This window comes from Chionomys nivalis, chromosome 1 (genome assembly GCF_950005125.1).
Source record: "Chionomys nivalis chromosome 1, mChiNiv1.1, whole genome shotgun sequence".
NCBI lineage: Eukaryota > Metazoa > Chordata > Mammalia > Rodentia > Cricetidae > Chionomys > Chionomys nivalis.
In genome coordinates, this window is record NC_080086.1 from 56,742,842 (window position 1) to 56,764,348 (window position 21,507).

Sequence of the window (21,507 nt, forward strand, 5' to 3'; positions counted from 1 at the left end):
CCCAAACGGGTCTGTCTGGGCGGACGACACAGGGAGAGGAGGAATTCCAGGGGTGCAGGGAGAGGAGCAAATTGGCGTCAATGGAGGGTCGGCCTTAGGACCCCGCGGGAGGCGCGTTGGAATCTCTCCCTTCCAGGAGGAGGAGTGGGGCGGGCCTGCCCGCGGGCGGCCACCGAGCGCATGCGCGCGCGTCTCCTCTCCAGCCGGCCGCCGCGCTCCGCCGAGCGGAGTAGAATGAACTGTAACAAAACAAGCCGAGCCTTTGTATCTGCTTAAAGGGGCCGCGGCCACTTCCCTCGCGTCCCCTCACCCCCGCCCCGCGCCGCCGCGTCTCCAGGGCTCCCGGCAACTAGCTTGGAGAGGGCTTCCCTCGCGCTGAGGAGCGGCCGGCCGGCGCGGAGCAGGCGCGGCGCGTGTGGAGAAAGCCGCCGAGCGGAGAGCGGGCCCGGGCGGCGCCGGAGTGGACTCTGGTCCCGGGAGCGCGATCGGCGCCGGAACGCGGACCCGGAGGCACCGGAATGCAAACAAAGCTCGCGGGCGCCCGTGCAGGGCTCTCGGCGGAGCCCGGAAAGTTTGTTTTATGATGGCTTGAGAACGCGAGTGAGTCGGGCGAGGAGGATCGAGTGGCTCGCTCCCGCGCTCGGAGAGATGCTTGTCCCGTGAGCCCGCCGCGCCGGGGGCTCGTGCTGTGGGGGCACCTGTCTCTCGTTTTAGCAGTTTTTATTTTATTATTTTTCCTTTTGAGGAGAGGCTGTAAACTCATCATGTCGAAAGTGATCCAGAAGAAGAACCACTGGACTGGCCGCGTTCACGAGTGCATCGTGAAGCGGGGACCCCAGGGCGAGCTGGGAGTGACGGTGCTGGGGGGCGCGGAGCACGGGGAGTTTCTGTACGTGGGGGCGGTGGCGGCAGGCGAGGTGGCGGGGCTCCCTGGCTGCGGCGAGGGCCCGAAGCTGGCCGAAGGTGAACTGCTGTTGGAGGTGCAGGGGGTCCGGGTGTCCGGCTTGCCCCGCTATGACGTTCTGGGAGTCATCGACAGTTGCAAGGAGGCCGTCACCTTCAGAGCCGTCAGACAAGGTAAGACGGGGCGTGCCTTTGAGGGGGGCGCCCAAGAAAAGAGGGGCGGTCGGAGGGGGCGCCGTTTGCACTGAGTGCCGAGAGCCAAAGTTGAGGCCCCGGCCAGAGACACGCAAAGTTGTGAGACTGTGGGCTCCGCGCCCACCTGCGTGGCGGGCAGGGGCTGGGGCTAGGCTGGAAAGCGGAGATGCTTCCCAGGTCGGCTTGGCCAACTTCTCAGCGCAGCTGCCTAGTTAATGCTGCGCAGCCTCATCTGCTCATTGAGGCATCTGGGAGACTGAGGCAGGGCAAAGGTGGACGCTTCCCCCAGTCCCTTATGAGATGCTTAAGCTCACGGAGCTGGTAGCATTTTCTCTTGGCACTGTTTACGTTCCCAGAACTGGTCGTGGAAAAGGGTCTGTTTGTGATTGCTTGGACCCCTTGCATCACAAAATTGTCTTCACCCTGCCACCCCTTCAGGTGGGCTCGGTTATGACCCCCTGGAGATTCCTAATCCGGCCGTCTGCGGAGGCAGCATTCACCCCACAACGGGGTGACGTCTGTGTCTCCTCCTTGTGGAGACATACAGTGGGGGAAGGGGTGTTTAGCTCTTGGCGCGAATCTAGTCCAAGTTTACCCTGCCGCCTCCTCCTCCTCCTCCTGCACCCTCGTCCTTATTGAAGATGATTGTTGATAGTGACAATTCATTGTTAGCGTACTTTGTGAGAGCCTCTCTGGAAAGTGGTTTAATTGCATTATCTCATTCTGATTCACAACAGTGCTATACGATCGACTTGTTTTGTAAGTCCTATATTATAATTAGTAAGCCGGCACTGACCTTCAGTTAGTGATTTGCCCAAGGTCACAGGACTACTAAAAGTTTATGAGCCTTTTCTGTTAAGCAAGGAGAAGGAGGGACTTTTGGGGATGACTTCTAGGGATTGAGTTTTGGGGTAGGGGAACGCAAATTCTTCCCCCAGAAGTCTGTAGGGTTGAAATGGATTTCTTCAAGATGCTTTTGATGCCTCCTGGCAGGGGTACGGTAGTCATTCTCAGTTTGGTCTGAGCGGCGGGCTGATTCTCTGTTTGGCCATCGGAGAATGACTGCAGTGCTTAAAGGGATCCCTCCTGCACCCAAGTGCAGTGACGCAGGTTCTCCCAGATGAAGGCACCAGAGGAGGTGGCAGAGTTGAATGTGCTGAAAAGTTGCCATATGTTCCTGTCAGGATGGCAGCAGCTGAAGGAAATGTGTCAAAGGAAAGGCTGGGCTGAGCCATTCCTCTCAGCAGCAGGCCTCTTTCAGATGACCTGAGCAGGGCTGCAGTATGTGTGTGGGTAGCCTAGTAGCTGGGCCTATCAGTCATGTTGGGAGCCAGGGGCTGGTCTTGCTATTTGGCCTTGCCTGACAAATACGTCCTTATGAGTTTCTCATAAAAGTCGTAACAGAAAGTGTGCAGAATAGTGTTGGTTCACCGTGAGTGCTCGGTAGAAGCGAGCTATCATTGTTGTCATAGTGTGGAATTTGAGCATTCATTTAGCTATCCCAGCTAGGAATTTAATGCCAGTGATTATGACTTGGTAGAGCCGTTGAGAAAATACTATGTCAGACATTTATTGGGAGCACCATTAGGTTTGAGTTCAGGGCCACTTAGCAGAAAGATTTCTCATCCAGTAGGGACTCTGGGGTGATTAATGTGTCCTAAGACTTGTGGGCAAAAAACTGCCCGAAACTGAGTTCTTCCACTGTTTAGCAAAGATTCTCTCTGTCTGTCTGTCTGCTTCAGTGTGGCTGGGGAAAGATGCCTGTGGATTTGACAGTTACTGTAGTGCCTCCAAGTGTCAGCTCCTTCCCTTAGGACTATCTTTTGCCAACAGAAGTGTTCACAAGGGAGAGAGTGGGTTTGTGCTTCTGAACGTGCTTGTAATGGGCTCGGACTGGCTGGGAATCCACTGCATTATGAATACTGTTGCATGTGATAATTACATGGGCACAGTTACTTTTCCAATGTTGATATTACAATGAAGAAGGCCCTAGGAAACAGTCTTCCTTTTCATGTTTCCAAAGTGATTTAAGTTATAGGACATATTTATGCCTGACTTTCTTTGTTACTGTGCCTTATTGTACCAGGTAGATTAAGGTGGTCTATGGGAAGAAATGATATTTTTATGGAGTTTCCCTTTCCAGTTAGCTCCTTGCAGGGACACAGTCACTCTGGGTACTACTTGTCTGTGTGGAAATGTCACAGTCTTGTGTGAGAAGATTGTACTCTTTCTGTTGCATGGCTGTTCTCTGGAGAGACTTGTGAACCAAAATAGTCTATAGCAAATGGTAGCATATGGACTAGGAGTGGATGGTGAACCAGACTAAATGGACCTACTAGGCTGGAGTTTCGTCATTTTCAGTGTAGAGGGCAGTTATTGGTCATAAAATGCCTAAAAATATTGTAAATGTACATACGTTAGTTAGATTTGTGTGCATATTATTCACCTATAACAGAATTTAGATCTTTAAAAAGAACCCAAATAAACTTTTAAACTGATATATACAGACATCTATATATATATATTTTTTGGCACGTGATTGACACATGTACCCTCTTATGTTCCCATCATTTAAATGAAGATAGAGACTATTTCCATTACCTGGACATTCCCCTCACACTTCTTCCCAGTTAATCTACTCGCAGCAAAGTGCTGGTTCCTCTTACATAAGGTTTGTATTCAGATTGCTCACTACTGATTATATACTGCGGTGTCTTTCTCATCCAGGAGGTTTTGGAGATCTCATGCTGTGTACTTCCTTCTGTGGTTCCCTTTATATTGCTGCATAGTATTTGCTAGTGTGCATTTTGTTTTTGTTTCTAGTGCACATTTGACTGTTCCAAACAAAGCTGCTATGAATATTTTGGTTATTTTCTATGTTTACCAGTCTTTAATTTTGTCCGTGTTGAATTTTAATCATTCTAGTGTTTTAGGGAAAGAAAGTGATTACAGAAATGTTGAAAGGAGGTAGCTAGTTTTTTATTAAGTTCTCACATTGGAATTTGCCAGGCCAGTGTGTGTTTAGTGCACGTGAGTCCTGGGTTCACACCTTAGCACCAGAGTAAAACAAGACAGAATTTGTCAGGCCGGTCAGCCTAGCTCTTCGTGGGCATTCTCTTCATTAATCCTCTGAACTTGACTCAGATCTTGGAAACGTGGGTTTAGAGAGGTTGGATAGCTTTGCTAAGAGCCCTGCTGACATAGCAGAGGTAGAGGGGAGCATTGCCCAGTGCCATCCCAGAGCCTGGGATTCTGGGTCTGAAATTGGAGTTCCCCAACCAGCATATCTAAGCAATCAGGAATGGAAATTTTGCCTCCCAAGGTGCTTCTGAGTCGGAAACTTTGGGCATGGGAGTCCCCAAGGGAGTTTTCTGAATTATTGGCCTAGGCCTGAAATGGGGAAGACAGGCAGGTGGTGGTGACCTTCTGTTCCAGAACAAGGTCTGGCAGGTATTGCAAAGTCACCCTCTGTGGATTTAAAAAAATTTCTCAGTGCCAGGTGTAAGTGGGTATGCCTCCCTTTGGATCCGCTGCTTTTCCTCAGATCCACTGCCTCCCCTAGGATCCACTGCCTCCCCTAGGATCCACTGCCTCCCCTAGGATCCACTGTCTCCCCTAGGATCCGCTATCTCCCCTCGGATCCGCTGTCTCCCTTCAGATCCACTGCCTCCCCTTGGATCCACTGCCTCCCCTCAGATCCACCGCCTCCCCTAGGATCCACTGCCTCCTTAGGATCCACTGCCTCCCTAGGATCTACTGCCTCCCTAGGATCCACTGCCTCCCCTAGGATCCACTGCCTCCCTTCAGAGCCACCGCACTCATGAAACTCTGGGCCACATATGACTCAGACTCGAGGTTTAAAATGGTCTGATTGCAGTTTCTCAAAGAGTATATTATAGGTCACGCTTTTTCATATTTTTGTGGATGAATTTGTGGTTTTACAAATTACTCAGGAACTGAAATTGTCCTTCCACTCTCTTCTTAAGGCAAGTAAGAGAATAAATAAGACACAATTTAAATTCAAACATTGGCACAAACCTTTCTCACCACAGGGTGAGGGGGTTGTGCCGCATAGAGCTGAACATGTTCTGGGTGCAGGCTTTATTCCTTTGTGTTTGTTTTGGTGTTATGTGCTTGTGTTGGTGAATCGGAATATATGAACAGCACACTTAAAATAATTCTGTGACCATTTTCCCTTCATTTCAAAACGCACTGCGTGTCTTTCTTGGTTTTTTTTCCTTTGCTGTCAATGCCTGATCTGCATCCTTTCTCTCAGATTGTTTCTAATCAACCCCTTTTTAAGATTCCTTTTTCTCTTTCCTTTTTAAAATTTTATTTTGTTTATTTATGTATTTTGTGTGTGTGTTTGTGGGATGTGTGTGGAGACATGTTTATGCCACAGCCTACCTATGCTACGTATGGGCAGAGGATAACTTTGTATAGTCTGGTTCTCTCTTTACCTTTTTGTTTTCTCTGGAATTGAGCTCAAGGGTCCAGGGTGTGCAGTGAATCTCTTCACCCACAGAACCATACATTACCTGACTTCCCATGTTGTCTTCAGTCCGTGTCTCACTATGTCGCTCTGTTGCTGTTAAACTCACGGTGTAGCCCGGGCTGTATGGAAGTCTTCTGCCCTCACCTTCTGTGTGCTGGGATTACATGTGTGCAAAGCTGTGCTTGGCTTTTCCCTCCTTTTTAAAGTTTAATTAAGCCTGTTTGTCCGTGTGTGGGCACGTACATGTGATTGCGGGCGTCTGCAGAGGCTAGAGTGTTGGAGCGCTGGAAGTTACAGCCCCCCTGACTGAAATAGGTTCCGCAAAGGCAGCCCTGGATCTCTCATGCCCCTTGATTTTTATTGCTACTGAATCTTCAAAGAGTCTCTCATTGGCTTGTTCATTCCTCTTGTCCTCCTCCTGGTGTCCGCTGTGTGTGTGTGTGGTGTGTGTGTGTGTGTAATGCGTGCACAAGTGTGCCATGGTACACTTGTAGAGCTAGAGGATAACTCAAGGGAGGGAGTTTGCTGCTTCCACTGTGTGAGTTCTGGAGATCAAGCTTAGGTCATCAGCCTTAGCAGCAAGCACCTTTCCCTGCTGAGCTGTCTTGCTAACCCTCTTCCTCAGATCTTGGTGCTAGTCGGGAGACCTTGGCTTGTAGCAGAACTGGAACTGGGAAGAGGCGCGTGGCGTTGGCTTTCTTAGTCCAGTCTGAGCTGTTGTCAGACACCACTGTAAGCATGGATGGTAACCCTGAGTCAAGGGCGCCCCTTTTCCTGCCGTGTTGTCACCGGTTTACAAGCCCTGGCTTTTTTGGTGTCCTTCTCGCCTGTGAAAACAAGAAGCTCATCTCTACTCACCTCAGTCCCAGTGCCTAAAACACTGCCCGGCATTCACTAAAAAGATGCTCACTGAAATGTGTTCTGCCTAAGAGGACATTTTCCATGGTTTCTTCTTGCCAAGAGTTGTTTCCTGAGACAGTGTCTCACTGTGTGGCCTTGGCTAACCTGGAACTCTGTGTAGACCAGGCTGCCCTTGAACTCACAGAGGTTTGCCTACCTCAGCCTCCTGAGTGCTGGGATTAAAGGGTGTCTGCCCCAATGATGGTCTCAGATAAGTGTGCAGCTAGGCCAACTGTGGCGTCTGCCTTTTTTCTCTCTGTCTCTTTCCATCCTTTCTTAGTTAGAATCCTACTGCATTCATTTTCCTATCACCACTTCTTCCAGTTAGCTGACTCCCAGTATCTGTTAGTTTATTCTGGGCAATAACGGCTGTCAAAGCCTAATGAGTTATATTGAAGTATTTCTGCTTGTTGATTCTAGTAACTGAAGTTTAAACAGTCTTTAGATTTAAAATTCAGATGCTCAGCAGGCAGAGGTTCCCTGCTCAGGTCATTTGGGCTCTGCTCTGAGCCAATGTCTGAGAGTGATGTTTTACCTCTGTTTTATTGAGGCTTTGTCTCTGTGAACAGTATCTATTTATTTATCTTCACCAACAGCAAATAGACTCTTTGCTACAAAAACAGCTTCAGTCCTTTCTCTCACTCTTAAATTATACTCTGTGTTTATATATATTTTTTTAACTTAAACTTTCAAAAATCAGTCTATTTTTGTTCTTGGTGCCAAAAGACCCTTCTCAGAGGCGTATTTTTTGGTTTATTTTGAGGAATACTTCATGGCTTTTATAGGAAGGAAACAGTGCAAGGACAGGCAGCCCAAGCCGTGTGTTGTTGCTTGTGACCACCCTTTGGCATTGGCTGTGTCATTTAAAATAGATTAACTTGACCTTATGAGGCAGTGGCATACAGTTGGCTCTTTGCATTTGTCGGCATTCAGTATCCCGCTCGTCTCGGATAGCAGAATTGATGATATCCACCAAGGGGAATTAAGTGGTTTATAAGAGAAAACATTCTGACATCTCCTTACCACAGGGGTTTACATGAAGGATGTTGCTCTATAAACAGTGGTTATTTAATGCACAACATCACCCTGTGATGTTAGTGGTTCTTTCCTTGAGTGTGTATATATGTGTAACAGGATATGCTGAATTTTGTATACACTAAGAATAAAGGCTGTCAGATTTGTTAAGGGCTGACATTCATGTCTTAAAAAGTAGGTTAGCGAATCTTTGCCTGTCTGTAGCCCTCTCGTATATATGCACGATAACCTTGCCAAGTCTCTTATGGGCCCCGGAGTTTTGCCGTGCTGCACTCCATGGGTGTCTGCATCGTGTATTGTTTCTTGTGGTTTCTTTTCATTGGTTCCCCAGCTGAAGCCCATGGATGTCAAGGTTGGCTCTGTCTGTTGACTTCTGCTTTGTAGTCTGGGTCTCTTAGAAAAGCTCTTCTGTGTTCTGAGTCTCACTTTTCTGTAGGCATGAAATACAATTAGAAAATGTATTTAAATAATGTTTCTTATGATTAAAATAGTAATCATGTACCTTTCTAGTTCAGCAATTAAATAGCAGAGCAGTCCATGACTGATGCTCACACCTGTAGTCCCCACCACAGAGGCGAAGGTAAGGTTCATAGAGAAACTTCCAAGGCTTGTGTGATCTGGCCCTTGACATCGCTTCTCCATCCCTGCCCAGTATGCAGGTCGTCACCTACACATCTGTCAGACTGGCTTCTTCATGAACTTTAAGCCTTTCTTAGATGTCACCCTCTCAGTGAGGTTTCTGAAGAGCCAGCCATGATAAGATAAATATGAACGGATTACCCAAAGGAAGTTCTTTACTTCCAACCATTATTACCTGCCAGAGTAGGAATCAGCCATCCACAGTTTAATGGGGGCCTGAGTCTCAGTGGTTTACCCTGAAGCAGTACCTGGTTGCAGGAAGGACCATAAACTAAGATTACCTGAGCACCACCCAGGAACAGACCATCCAAAGGAAATGCCTAACGTTCCAACTGCTGTAGATAGGATCACCTGCCAGCACACACTCACCAGGACACCCCTAGATAAATGTTAGCCAATCAGGGGTCCTGAACCTCAGAAACCCCTCACCCCCACATTTATTACTATAAAACCCAACTCTAACTGAGCTCGGGGCTCTCCGTTTATTCCAATATGTTGGACATGCGGAGAGACTGAATTTGCAAACTTGCATAAAATAAAGGCTCTTTGTTTTTACATACGGGACTCGGTCTTCTTGTTGGCTTTTGGGGGACTTCGCGGATTTGGGCATATAACAGTTTCCTCTGACACATGATTTCAAACGAAGTCCATGACACTTGTCATTTTGTTGTCCTCCCTTTTGTGTTCGTTTGACCTTGGAATAAGCAGATCGCTTAAGTATGTTGCCTGTAGAATATAAGTTCCAAGAGAGCGGGGTTTGTTTGGTTCCTCACTGATGCTGTTTCCCTGGTACCGAGGGTGCTTTCTGTGCAGTACTTGTTCATATATTTGCTGTTTACTGTCAAATTTAGAATGAGAACGTAGCTCTCGAGCTCAGTTTTCTTTGCAGATTATGAAAATGTGGATAATTCATGATGGTCTGCATTAAGTTTTGTGTGACTCTTAATGATCACTCTCTGACTGGAGCTGAATAGAGTTAGATGGGCTTCAGAAATATTATTGAAGACAGCACGTCTGGCCCACTTCAGTTAGACGTGGGATTATGGGCTTTTATAGGAAATACATTTAGTCCTTTGTCTCCCGCCAAGCATAGGAGAATGGAATATGCTAGAATCTTCTTGGGGTCAAAGATAAAATTGTACTTAACTTGCATTTTCCATCTTAGAAGGAGATTCTTGATTTTAAGGCTAATTGAATGCTGGATTTTTGTGGTGGCAGTACTTAGGGTCACCAGGTGGTTGATCTATAAAATGAGACTTTATTCCACTAGAACTACCCAAGGAACTCATTGACTACCCAAGTCATTGACCTCAGTCTGTCTTCTGCCCTGTGTGTCTTAAATTGAATTTCTAGCAGCACATCTGAGATTAGGTTTTTTAAGTTTTATTTTCTTGGAACATTCTTTCATTGTTGCTCAAATTTGCCTATGTGACCAGTAAAGTTGCTTCAGACTGAAGGTAGTCTTCCTTTCTCAGCCTCTCCAGTGATTAGTCCAATGTGTATGGCTTATCTGGGAGGTGGTCCTAGGAAGTAGGTGGAGGCGAGGTGCCAACCAGGTGTTTACAAAAGTCACATTGCTGAGGGAGCAATTTTGGGTTTAGGGCAACAGCCCCTTGCTGAGTACATCAGGGAAGTTTGTGAGCCTTTTCACCGCTCCTGTGGTTGGTGAGGTTCTTCCTTCTGGCTCGGCCTATGTACCTTTTCGGTAACTATCTCTAGTGCTGGGAGAATGAGTTATGTAAGACAATTATATTCTCATTGCTAAGCTATCAAGCCTACTGTTAGTGTAGCAGAGTGGATTGTGTGTGCTTTTAATAGAGGCACCGTTAATGTTTTCTGCAGTAAGACTAATCTTTGAGTTTGTTGGGAAACAAGGTTTGTAGCTCTCTCTTTATGGACAGTGGCATGATGGTGCAATTAAAAAGGTGCTTGCTTATATACTGATGTTAAGCCATGTTTAAAAAATTATTGCTATATGCAGTATTAACTAGACTCAATCTGATTGTAGACTAATCCACAAATAGCAATTAATTGATGTGTTGTAATTACGATTTTAGACCCAGTCTGGCTAATGTTGCAGCTGGGCGTGAGGAGGCACGGGGTTTTACCTCTGTGAGCCATGATCGCCTCTCTGAAAATGGAGATAATAAAGACAGTTACTGTGTAGGGCTGATGGAGGAATAAGATGGAGTCTGAGAATGGTACATGGCTCTGGGTCTGCACAGAGCAATTGCTCAGAAAGTGTTGGCTTCTGTTATTGTTCCCCATTTGAAGATGCTTTAGGGAGAAGAAGTATCTTTTTGGGGTGGGTGAGGCGGGGGAGTGGAAATTTTGGTACATAGCTCTCTGTGGGAGCTTTTCAAGTCCAGAAACAGCCTTCACCTTTCTGTATGGTTCATGCGCTCTTTCTGCAGGATTGATTCAGACAAGTAGGAAGGAAGCCTGTAGATTTCCCATGTGTTTGTTGCAGGTCTGCATCTATACATATGGATGACTGGTCTGAGGTCCCAGGTTGTGATAAAGTTTGGAGCGATGGCAGGTTGCTCACTGGTATGTTGGGTAGGCCATTGCCATCATCCGTGATCCTTGAGATTGTGACCACCAAGGTTCTCTGCTTTTTCTGCTACCATGTCTGGGCTCCCATACTAAAAAATGTCTGGGGAGGTAGTGATGCTTAATGGTTAGTTACGTAGGTTTGAATTCAGTCTGCATGGATGCAAGTCCAGTCTTGTCTTCTTCCTGGTTAACTGGCAGAACGTCAGCTCTCAGATGACAAAGTGAGTAATACCTATGCCATAGGGTGGCTGCCATGGTTAGTTTTCGTTACCTTAACACAAACCTAGCCATATCTAGGAAGAGGGAGTGTCAGTTGAGAAATTGTCTTCATCAGATTGGCTTGTGGACCTATCTGTGGAGCAGTTCCTTGATTAATGATTGATTGGGGAGGGCTGCCCCATCCTGGCAGTTATCCCAGGGAAGACAGATGTATAAGAAAGGTAGCTGAGCAAGCCAGCTTGTAGTTCTCCTCCTGTTTCTACTTCTAGGCTCATGCCTTGCCTTCTCTTGGTGATGGGCTAACCTATAAGCCAAGTAAACCCTTTTCTCTTCAAGTTGCTCTTGGCCACTTTTTTTTGTCACAGCAATACATAAGCAAATTACTATGGTGACCGTGAGGACTACGTGAGATAATGTCAGTAATCATAGTCAACTGTGATAATTTTTAGTGGAAAAGTAGAAACCCTGCACGTTGAGTTCCCCTAAAGTCGTAGTTCTTAACTGGGTAGAATTTTGCCTAGTCCTTTGGGGAAATTTGCCAGTGTGTAGAAACATGTTTTTGTTCATGTCTATTAAGGATCGGGTGATATTGACACCTACTAAATAGAGGTTAGGAAAATTGCTAAACAACTTGCAATGTACAAGAAATTTATCAAAACTATCACTGAGACTGAGGTTGAGAAAGCCCGCTCTGAGGAATCTCTTCTTAGAGAGACTGGGAGTCTGAGTTAGGAATGGTAGACTGTAATGATAATGCCTTTGAACTTTTCTGAGTCTTGGGTTAGAGATTTTGCTTGGGTGTACGATCTTATTCTCCTCCTAGCCATGAGAGGTCAAGTTAGTCCCTGACAGCCAGGCTCAAGCTTACATCAAGCTGGTTCTACCTGGCTACCTTGATTTTTCACATACAAATGTCTGGGGCCCTCATATCCTTCTGTTGGGGATTAACGTGAAAACACCTGTTTTAGACAGGTGCCAGACACAGTACGATATGCTTAGTGATCTCCCTGAAGATAGTTCTAGAAATAAAAAAAAAAGCATTCTCCCAAATTTGCCAGCCAGAAATCAGAATGTGCTAAGACATATCCTCAAGCATCTCTGTTTATTTGCCATAGGCGCCTGCTCCTTATGATTTATGTCACTAATTCTGTTGGCTTCCTTCCTCCTTGGTACTGTTTTTTCATGCCTGTGCCTTGTAACTGTAAATCTGCCTGACTGTCTTCTTTGCTGCATATGTGTTTCTTGTACGAAGCATCCTTGTTTTGTGTATTGTAGAATCTTTGCTTTGTGTAGGTACTCAGGAAATCTCTGCTGAAATGTTCGGAGGGTTAAAAACTAGACATGATTTTTACATAAATTCTTGCCTAAGATCTTGTTGGCGAGGAAATCCACTTTTTATTTTTAAAACATATTAAATATACTTAGCCATATGTCTGACTTTTCTGTGATGATTTAAGATGGTTGTCTGCCAGTTGTTATAGCATTTTGAACTGTGGAGAAAATATTGAATTAATTGTGCTGGAGGTCTTAGCATGCCTTTATTCTGGCCAGATGTAAGCAGCAGTTGCTTATGTGGTGTGGCCATGGGAGGCACCACTTAGGCCTGATTTAAATAGATCCGGTATCTAACCACCTGGATTCTTGGCAAGGCCTTGGAATTTACATCTGATGGAGTGGGCTCACTTCCTCCCCCAGCTATCAGCCTGCTTCGGTCTGTGTGCCTTGGTTAAGAATTCAAGGCTCAGGTTGTGAAAATAACTTTCTTTGGTGTTGGAGCATGTGTAGTTTGTCTTTTTAATAAAAAGCATATACATCAATTTTTTAAAAATTCAAATGCCATTGTGATCTTATATAACTATTGATTATTATATATAGTTGATCTGTACATACACTCACCCATACATCCGCCCATTGGTCTATATCAATCTGTCATCTGTTTGTCTCATTTTTTCACATTTAAACAATATGTAGAATACAGAAAGATGTTAGCGTGGAAAGAAAATGTATGCACATGACGAATATTCTACCCCAGAGAAATGTATGTGTTAACTTTGTATTTTAATCTATCTATCCATGCATACACACACACACACACACACACACACACACACACACACACTTTCTTCTTACTAAAGAAATTGTATAATAGTACTTTGTGGAACTTTGTGCCTAATAAAAATACCATGGTTTTAAAACAAACAAACAAACAAACAAACACCCCAGACAAACCAGAACTTAGTATGTAGCTCATGCTACCTCAAACTTGGGAATCTGCCTGTCTCTGCCTCTTCATTTTGGGGTTAACTGTGTGGCCTACTGTGTCTGTGGACTTAAGAAAATTTTTAAACACATATAAATTTATTTAAACATCATAGTGGCTACATGATCTGCTTCGGTCACTGTATAGTATGTTTTCATGCTTTGAATATGAACATTTACATACTTTTCACTTGTTCCATGTTTTATACATGGTTTTGATGAATGTCCTTCTATGTATGTATATTTTAGCGAACATGTTTGGTTATTTTCTTTTAACAAATGTCTAGAATTAGTTTTGTGAGCTCATGTGAATATTTCTTTGTAGTTGGGAATCAAGTTACAGCCTTCGAATGTGTATATGAGAACCCTGTCTTCTCTGACCTTGCTTGTCATGCCCAATACCTTCTGTTAGAATTATTTTTCATAGCAATCATGGTGAGCTCACGTTCTGAGATTGTATGAAGGATTTGGAGTGGTAGAGACTGGGATCGACTGTAAGGGCTTTCCACATTCAAAAAGAAGGGAGTCTGATCTGCTGTGGTCACGTGGTGTGTGCTAATGTTGATCCAGGGTCATTAGCTCTTTTCAAGTTCAAGAAACCACAAAAGCTTGGAATTTTTAAAGACATGAATTTCACCAATTTTTAAATGTTGGTTCAAAGTTCTTTTGAAAACCCGGGCAAAGCAAATGGAGCGCATCTGGGAGCCATATTTGGCCCTCTCATGACGAGTTCGCAGTGCTTCCTTTATGTATGTGTCTCTCTCATCGGTGCCTGTCACATCTCATCTCTTTTTAAGAGTAGCAATCATACTTCTTATGTCTGTGTTCTCAGGGCCCAGGATGGTGACCAGCTCTCTCTCTCTCTCTCTCTCTCTCTCTCTCTCTCTCTCTCTCTCTCTCTCACACACACACACACACACACACACACAGGCCAAGAAATGTGTGTTGAAATGAATAATACATTCTGGAAGTGGTTTAGTTTGGCACGAGAACTTGTCCATGTAGGTTCACTGAGGCCCGGTTGGTGACAGCTCTCCAGTTCCAGTTGAGAAGAACTGGGGAGAGAGTATATTTTGACAGCTGATTATAATCTTTGGAATATTCTGTCTCAGGGCCCTGGTCTGCTGAAACTTAGAACTGGGTGCAAAAATCACATCTTGAAATTGACATTCATATGGATTTGAATTCCCAGTGTGGGAATAGAATCTATTTTCTGCTTAGAGATGATTTCACTGTGAAATGTATAGCCTTATAAATAAAAGGATGAGCGAGCTCTGTGTTTGCTGCTTAGGACTGGTGTGCATGTCTATGTGTATACTTGTATGTGGGTGTGTGGGGATGCGGGCAAGTATGTACCAGAGGACACCATCGTGTGTTGTTCCTCAGTCACCGTGCTGGCTAGTTTTTGTCAACTTGACACTAGCTAGACCTATCTGAGAGGAGGTAACCTCAATCGAGAAAATGTCTCCATAAGATTGGACTGTAGGCAAGCCTGTAGGGCATTTTCTTAATTAGTGTTTGATGGGGGAGGGCTCATTCTCCAGCATTGTCAATGGGGACAAGTCTGGGCTGGTGCTCCTGGGTTCTATAAGAAAGCGGGCTGAGCAAGCCAAAAGGAGTAAGCCAGTGTGCAGTACTCCTATAGCCTCTGCATCAGCTCCTGCCTCCTAGTTCCTATTCTGTTTGAGTTTCTGCCCTGACTTCCTGCTGTGATGAAATGTGATTAGGAAGTGTCTGCAAAAGAAACTCCCTAAGTTGCTTTCGGTCATGGTGTCTCATCACAGCTATAGAAACTCTAAGACAGGCCCTATCTACATTTTCCCTTCCTTTCATGTGTGTAGTATTTGCATGTGTGATGTGTGATTATATGTGTGTGTGTGTGTGTGTGCCAGTGCACAGTATCCCTTGAGACAGTTTTACCGAATCTGTAGCTAGATTGGTTGTTGGCTGGCCAGTCCCAGCGGTCCTTCTGTCTCCTCTTCTCCACTCCTCCACAGTGGTGAGGTTATAGGCACGTGGCAGCCATGTCTTGGTTTTTATGTAGGTGCTTGGGATCTGAACTCAGGTCCTTTATCCATCTCTATCTTGTTTTTGAGAAAGCTGTTCTTACTGGCCTTGAACTAACCTATTTGTCATTCTCTGTCTCCCCAACATTTGTTTCTGCTTCTCCATTACTGGAATTGCAAGCACACCGCCATACATGGTGTTTTCGGTAGGGTATCTATTGCTGTGAAGAGACGCAATGACCACGGCACCTCTTATAAAAGAAAACTAGGGTGGCTTTCTTACAGTTCAGAGATTCAGTCCATTATCATCATGGTGGGACATGGTGCTGTGCAGGCAGACATACTGGAGAGGTAGCTACATTTTGCAGGCAGTGGGAAGTGGTCTGAGACACTGGGTGGTATTTGAGCATTTATGAGACCTCAAAGCCCACCTCCACAGTGACACACCTCTTCTAACGACCCCACACCTACTCCAACAAAGTCACACCTCCTAGGGCTACTCTCTTTGGGGGCCTTTTTCTTTCAAACCACCACACATAGTTTTACATTTTTCTTTTTTTAAAATGTGGCTTTGAAAATTGAATTCAAGTCCTTGTGGTTTAAACAATTGAATTGTCTCTCTGGCTTGGAAGTTTTAAACAGTAAAGGAAAGTGCCTGGTACCATCTTTTTTGGATATTCTAAAGAAAAGTCAGGATTCCAGCCTTTCCTTCAACAGTAGATAGATATGCTGTCAGAACTTGGTGAACTTGTGGGCCCTGTTCTGCAGTGCCGTTGTTACAGGGTAGAATTTTGTGCTTTGGAAGCTGTAGCCCTTGCTGCTTTCCTGCCTGCATAACGGATTTTTCTGCATTACATAATTCATGCTGAGCCCCAGCTTTGCTGCACAAGGCTGAGGAACAGAACTCAGTATTTCAGACCAGAGCTTAGTTAATATGTTTTTTCTATCAAGGAGCCAAGTAAGGGAAGTTCCACTATAAGATCAAAACGGTGCAGTTGGTAGTTAAAGCCAATGCAGAGTTAAGACTCATGTGGATTTGGTTTGTGTTTGGTGTATGTGTGTGTGTCCTTCGCTTCGTTGGTCCCTTTGCTTCCCTCTGTACCCCTATCAGAATGGAACATTTTGGTAGACTGTCTAGGAATTCAGACTTTAGGTAGGACAGTCTATCTGTAATTTAGAACTTCATGCATAAGACAGAACTAAGAGGCATTTTCAAATTGAGACTATTGTATGGTCTGGCAAACTTCCTGTGTTCTCAAAGCCTTGTTTGTGGCACACAGATGTCCCCATCCTGGCATGAAATTTGGTCTTAGTCTGCTACTTTGAAATGCTCAAAGATGTATTGTAGTACGCAGTGCATACATGTCATTCTTGTTGTGGGCTGTGTGATCTTTGGTAGAATTTCTGCCCTTCTGTCTTTGTTGAAGAATCTGTATGAGCTGGAGGGCTGATCCGAAGTTTAGCACCTGCACTGTCTATGAGAAACCTCATTTGTTACAACTAGAACTCTAAAACCACTGATCCTGGGTGACTCTCGGGTGAATATGTAATTAACCCATTTTGTCCCATGCCTCTGAAGCTTCAGGATTGCTTATTTTGTGATATTACAGCAGCAGGACAGTAGGTAACTGAGACTGTAGGTTCCATTTCTAAATTGCTAACACATGGTCAAAAGCTAGGTTACTTTGGGATTTTTGCATTTGAGTTCGGAGAGGCAAAAATTAAAGATGGGAGGAACATAGTAATCATTCATGCCAACAAAGAACACCAGACTAGCTTATCATTTCTGATGCTTGCATCCTGAAATGTCCTGGCTTTCCCCACTGGAATCTGTGAGTGGAATTTGTCATTCTAATAACTTCATTTTTCTTTTCAAACTAAAAAAAGAAAGAAAACCTCTTTGGAAGCACAGGACATTATCTCAGTGTTGGTGTGCTTATATAGAAAAGCCATTAAAGGAAATATCCCTGTAGCTGTTGCCTATTTGTGTCTCTTTAACTCTTTGGGAAAATACTGACAGAAGGAAGAAAAGACTCAGCTTTCTTGTGCAGTGTGAGTCAGTTTCTGTGATGTTTTAGCTAAAAATGTAAGCTCGAACTATTCTCTGTGAAATAAATTATCTTGAATAAAGATAATTGTGAGAAGAAACCATTGATGGTGATATAATTTCTGGTTGTTACTCTTGAAGACTGTTAGTAGAAGGAACTTATCCATGGGGTTTAATAAAACATGACGACTCACAAGGGCAAAGAGAGATTTAGAAGAGGCTGGGTTGGGGGGATGTGTGGACCTGTGTGTCTGTTACCGGGCACGGCTACCCACCTGAACACTGCTGATAGCATCGTAGGCCTGGATACCTGGAAGAAAATGATCAGCTTTGGAAACACGGGCTGGCGTATTGAATTCAGGTGAGCACAGCCTGTATCGGAATTTCCTGGGGGCACGCTACAAGGTCTAGGCATCTGGTGGGGTAGCTCCATTAGCTATTCTAACTTGAGCTTTATAGCCTCGTCCTTGTGTCCAGTTCCAAAGAGTGGTCCCCAAAACAACCCCTGATTCAGAATCAGCAAGGATCATTTTGGGCATGGGGATGACACAGTCTCAGCTTAGACAGTATGCAATGAGAATCCAGGGGTTGGGGTGGGTATTCTATGCAGCCGTGGCATGAAAACAGTTCTGGTTGATGGTGGGAAGGCCATAGTTTGAAGCTCTAGGCTTTACAGTGCTGGTTTTCCAATTCTAATTTCCGAATAAATGGTGGTAGCAGACCTCAGTGTACACTTGAAAACACATTGATTTAGAGAAGGCAGCAATAATGGGAAGGCAAACTGAGTTATTTGAGGGAGCTACATATTTGGAGATATCTATAAAAGAGTATGTAGATGGTTTTCTTGCTTTACAGTTACAGACTGACTCTAGCATCTGTCTGTAATGTTTGGGACCCTTTCTCTCCACAGTACATTTGCCGTTGTAAAACAGAGATGGTCCTCCGGAGGAAAGACTCTGCTGCCCCATAGAACAGACTGCAGTGTTTGGCTATCCTTTACATCCTGTGGCTACTCGTGTGTCTGAGGAACTGAACTTGACATTTTATGTACATAGAATGAATTCAAGTCTAGGAAGCCACGCATGGCTAATGCCTCTCATACTGAATAGTACAAATAACAGCACCATTCCTGACGGTAAGGACGGTCATGAATGATTTGCTGTCCCGTTAAGCTGCTCTGATATGTGGTTGGAGTGACACTTTGGTTTGATGATTCCTAATTTGAACTTTGATATTTGTGGTTTTTTTTTTCTGATCATTCCATTTACCCATCATAGTGTTTTTTTAAAGAAGTTTATGGTAGCGTGCAGGTTTCCCTAAACTATTATTTAGAATAGTTGTTTTCCATGAGGCTAGGCATAGTGTTTTTCCTGTTGTCCGTCTTACCCCCAACACCTAATTGTAGCGGCCTGCCCGCAGCTCCTTCTACACCTAATAAGTGAGTATCTTGGATGGTTGGAAAAATTATCTTTTTAAAAAAGATTTATTAATGTTATGTGATTATGTGAGTTTATGTGCACCACATGTATGTAGTGGCCTTCAGAGGGCAAAGGGGTCTGTTGATCTCCTGGAACTGGAGTAACAGGTATTGCGAGGTGCCTGGTAGGGATGCTATGATCTGAACCCCCAGGTTCTCTGCAAGAACAGTATTATGTTCTCTTAACCACTGAGCAATCAATCTCTCTAGCCCTCTGGGAAATCACTTTACTTGGAGTTTTATGCTTGGAGGCTCTGGGGTACACCGACGTCATATAGCTAAAGCTTTTTTTTTTTTTTTTTTTTTTTTTTTTAACACAATACTTTGGTTACAATTAATAATAAAAGCTCAAATGGTTTCAAATGGCCAGAAAGGATTGGTTGATACATATAAGTAAGAATTTCAGAGAGATAGAGCTTCAATTAGTGTTCGATCAGCTTTAGAGCTGTCGCTTCTTCAAATGCCACTAACATGCTACCTACATGTACTACCCGTGAGAGCATCCTCTCTGCCTCTGTGTTGGAAATCGTAGACTTTCCAGAGCACCCGCCATCATTGCCATTCCTTTGAGTTTAGGTTACCTCTCTGTTTTGTGCATAGGCGTCTCAAATGCAGGGATTAAAGGTGTATATCACCATGCTCAACTGATAGGTATTCATATTCATAGCTGAAGGGAGAGGCCCAGAAAAATGCCACTGTGTGTTGTGTGCTGAGTCACTTGTTTCTGCAGTCTTTAAGCCAGACTTTGATAGGTAAGTGTCCCTTGCAGTGGGAAAGGGATGTTAGCCATCTGGATCTGGATCATGTGATTTTGGTACAATTGTGGGGATTGTTCATGATATCTAATCAGGAAGTAGGTACTGTTCTAAAGGGTGATGTCATGAACTGTATGCCAGAAAGGATGGCTAGTTGGTGACCACTTTTCACACTTACTCCCAGCATGCTTTGCCTCAATTTGACAGCTAGTAAGCTATGACTTCAATTTGTTTCCAATCGTAGAAGCTCTGCTGTGGACCGATTTGGGGAACTGTATCTATTTCTAAACATGAGCTGTGCTCCCCACCCATCTTTGGGGGATGTTAGGGAATATCTGAACACAGAGTTGGGTTTTATAATTGGAAGGTGCTACTGGCAGATGGGGAGTGGAGGTTTATTGTACTAATATGCACAGGACAATGCCACAACAGAGTCATCTGTCTCTAAAGGACAGCAGCACCGAGATGGGAAACCTAGGCTCAACTGTAATCTTTCCATGGAACCAGATGCCTTGCGTCTTATCTGCCCACTTGTTGTGCTCTTATCTGAAGTGAGCCTCTTTCTTTCCTAGTGTCCTGGGGTGTAGTGGTTGAGGGCAGTAATCCCGTCCATATGTTCTGCTCTCGTGACTCAGCCGCAGCTGGCAGTTGAGCTGCATTATTGTATGAATTGAATAGATGAACAAGCAAAAGGGCTGCCGTCTTTGGGTGGGAAGGTTGGTTGAGGTATGGAGATGGCTCAGGGGTGATAAAAGGATTAACTCCGACGCTCTGACGTAGGCTATGGAATAATGGGTGCGCTGTGGATTCCTAAAGGGCAGAGTGAGAACTGATCAGACAACACGTTCTCATCCTGCTGGCAAAGCTGGACAAGCAATGACTTGAAATAGGAGAAGAGGAGATAAATATCCAGCCGCAGCCCATGCTAGGCTGAATGAAGAGACACACTGAGCTTGCTAGCCGACTGTAGCTGAGCTTTTAGACTGCAGGGTTGCAGGGGTTGCTTACTAAGAAGGTCCTCAGGTCATCAGTGGTCACCAAAGATTGGAGCAGGCTCACCTGGAATCTAGGCCCCAAGGGGACACGTTCTATGTGAGGCAGGGCATTGCGTTGGCGACAGTGGGCGGTTCCAGGCTCTATCACTTACCAGCTGTGTGACCTTGAAAATGCTGCCTAACCTTTCTCAGTTTCCTCATCTACAAGAAGAGATGACAATGGTTCTTGGCTCTTAGCACCTGGCTTAAGGCCACATAACTCAGTACTTAAGACTTTTGGCATCTTGGCATTGAAATCTTGGCTCCAAACACTCTGACTGGAAGGTGAAGAGGGCTATGTCATCTTTGGAGGAAGAGCATGGCCAAGTGCTGTTCATTGGGCACAGTCCTTGGGGGAAAACAGCCCACTTTTACACTTCCTACCTGGTACTAGCAGTAAGTTACAAATGTGAAAATATGCAGGGAGTAATCGTGGGTGCAGGTGGTGGGCAGTGGGGCTTGGCGCTAGTGGTTGAAGGTATTTTTTTTTTTTTTTTGGCTTTTAAAATAAAACAGCTAGGGGACTGGTGAGATGGCTCAGTGGTTAAGAGCATGTTCAATTCCCAGTATACACATGGTGGCTCACAACCGTCTCTGTTCTGCCAGCGGGATCCAGTGCCCTCTTCTGACCTCCGTGGGCATCAGGCACGTGATGCACATGCATAACTACAGGCAAAGCACTCATACAAATAAAATAAAAAACATACAGCCTGGAATGTGCATGTGCACACGCACGCTCATACATCACACTTCTCTCTCTTTGGGTCATGGCTCTGTGCATGCAGTACTGCCAGCCATGATTATGGATCTCCATCTCTGACCAAGATAAAAGGAGAAAGAAAAAGAAATGAATCCATGATAATAATAAAATCAGCAGATATTAGATTTCAAAGAAGAGCAAAGGTGTTTACTTTTTTCTTTTTCCTTTTGGTCCCCAGCATTCTAATTCTGAACTACTAATGGCTTCCCCTACTTTCTAGTGTTCAT

General features: G+C 44.8%; 1 protein-coding gene across 17 annotated transcripts in view; it reads left to right on the forward strand.

Moving 5' to 3' along the window:
- Window positions 1–240: 240 nt before the first annotated feature.
- The window catches only part of Magi1 (membrane associated guanylate kinase, WW and PDZ domain containing 1), a 618,948-nt gene continuing 597,681 nt past the window's right edge, over window positions 241–21,507 (forward strand). For all 17 annotated transcript variants that reach the window (XM_057790328.1, XM_057790346.1, XM_057790384.1 and 14 more), the window contains exon 1: window positions 241–1,077. In XM_057790328.1, coding sequence (XP_057646311.1) covers window positions 765–1,077 — 313 coding nt within the window. In that variant the 5' untranslated portion in view covers window positions 241–764. The remainder of the gene's footprint in view (window positions 1,078–21,507) is intronic.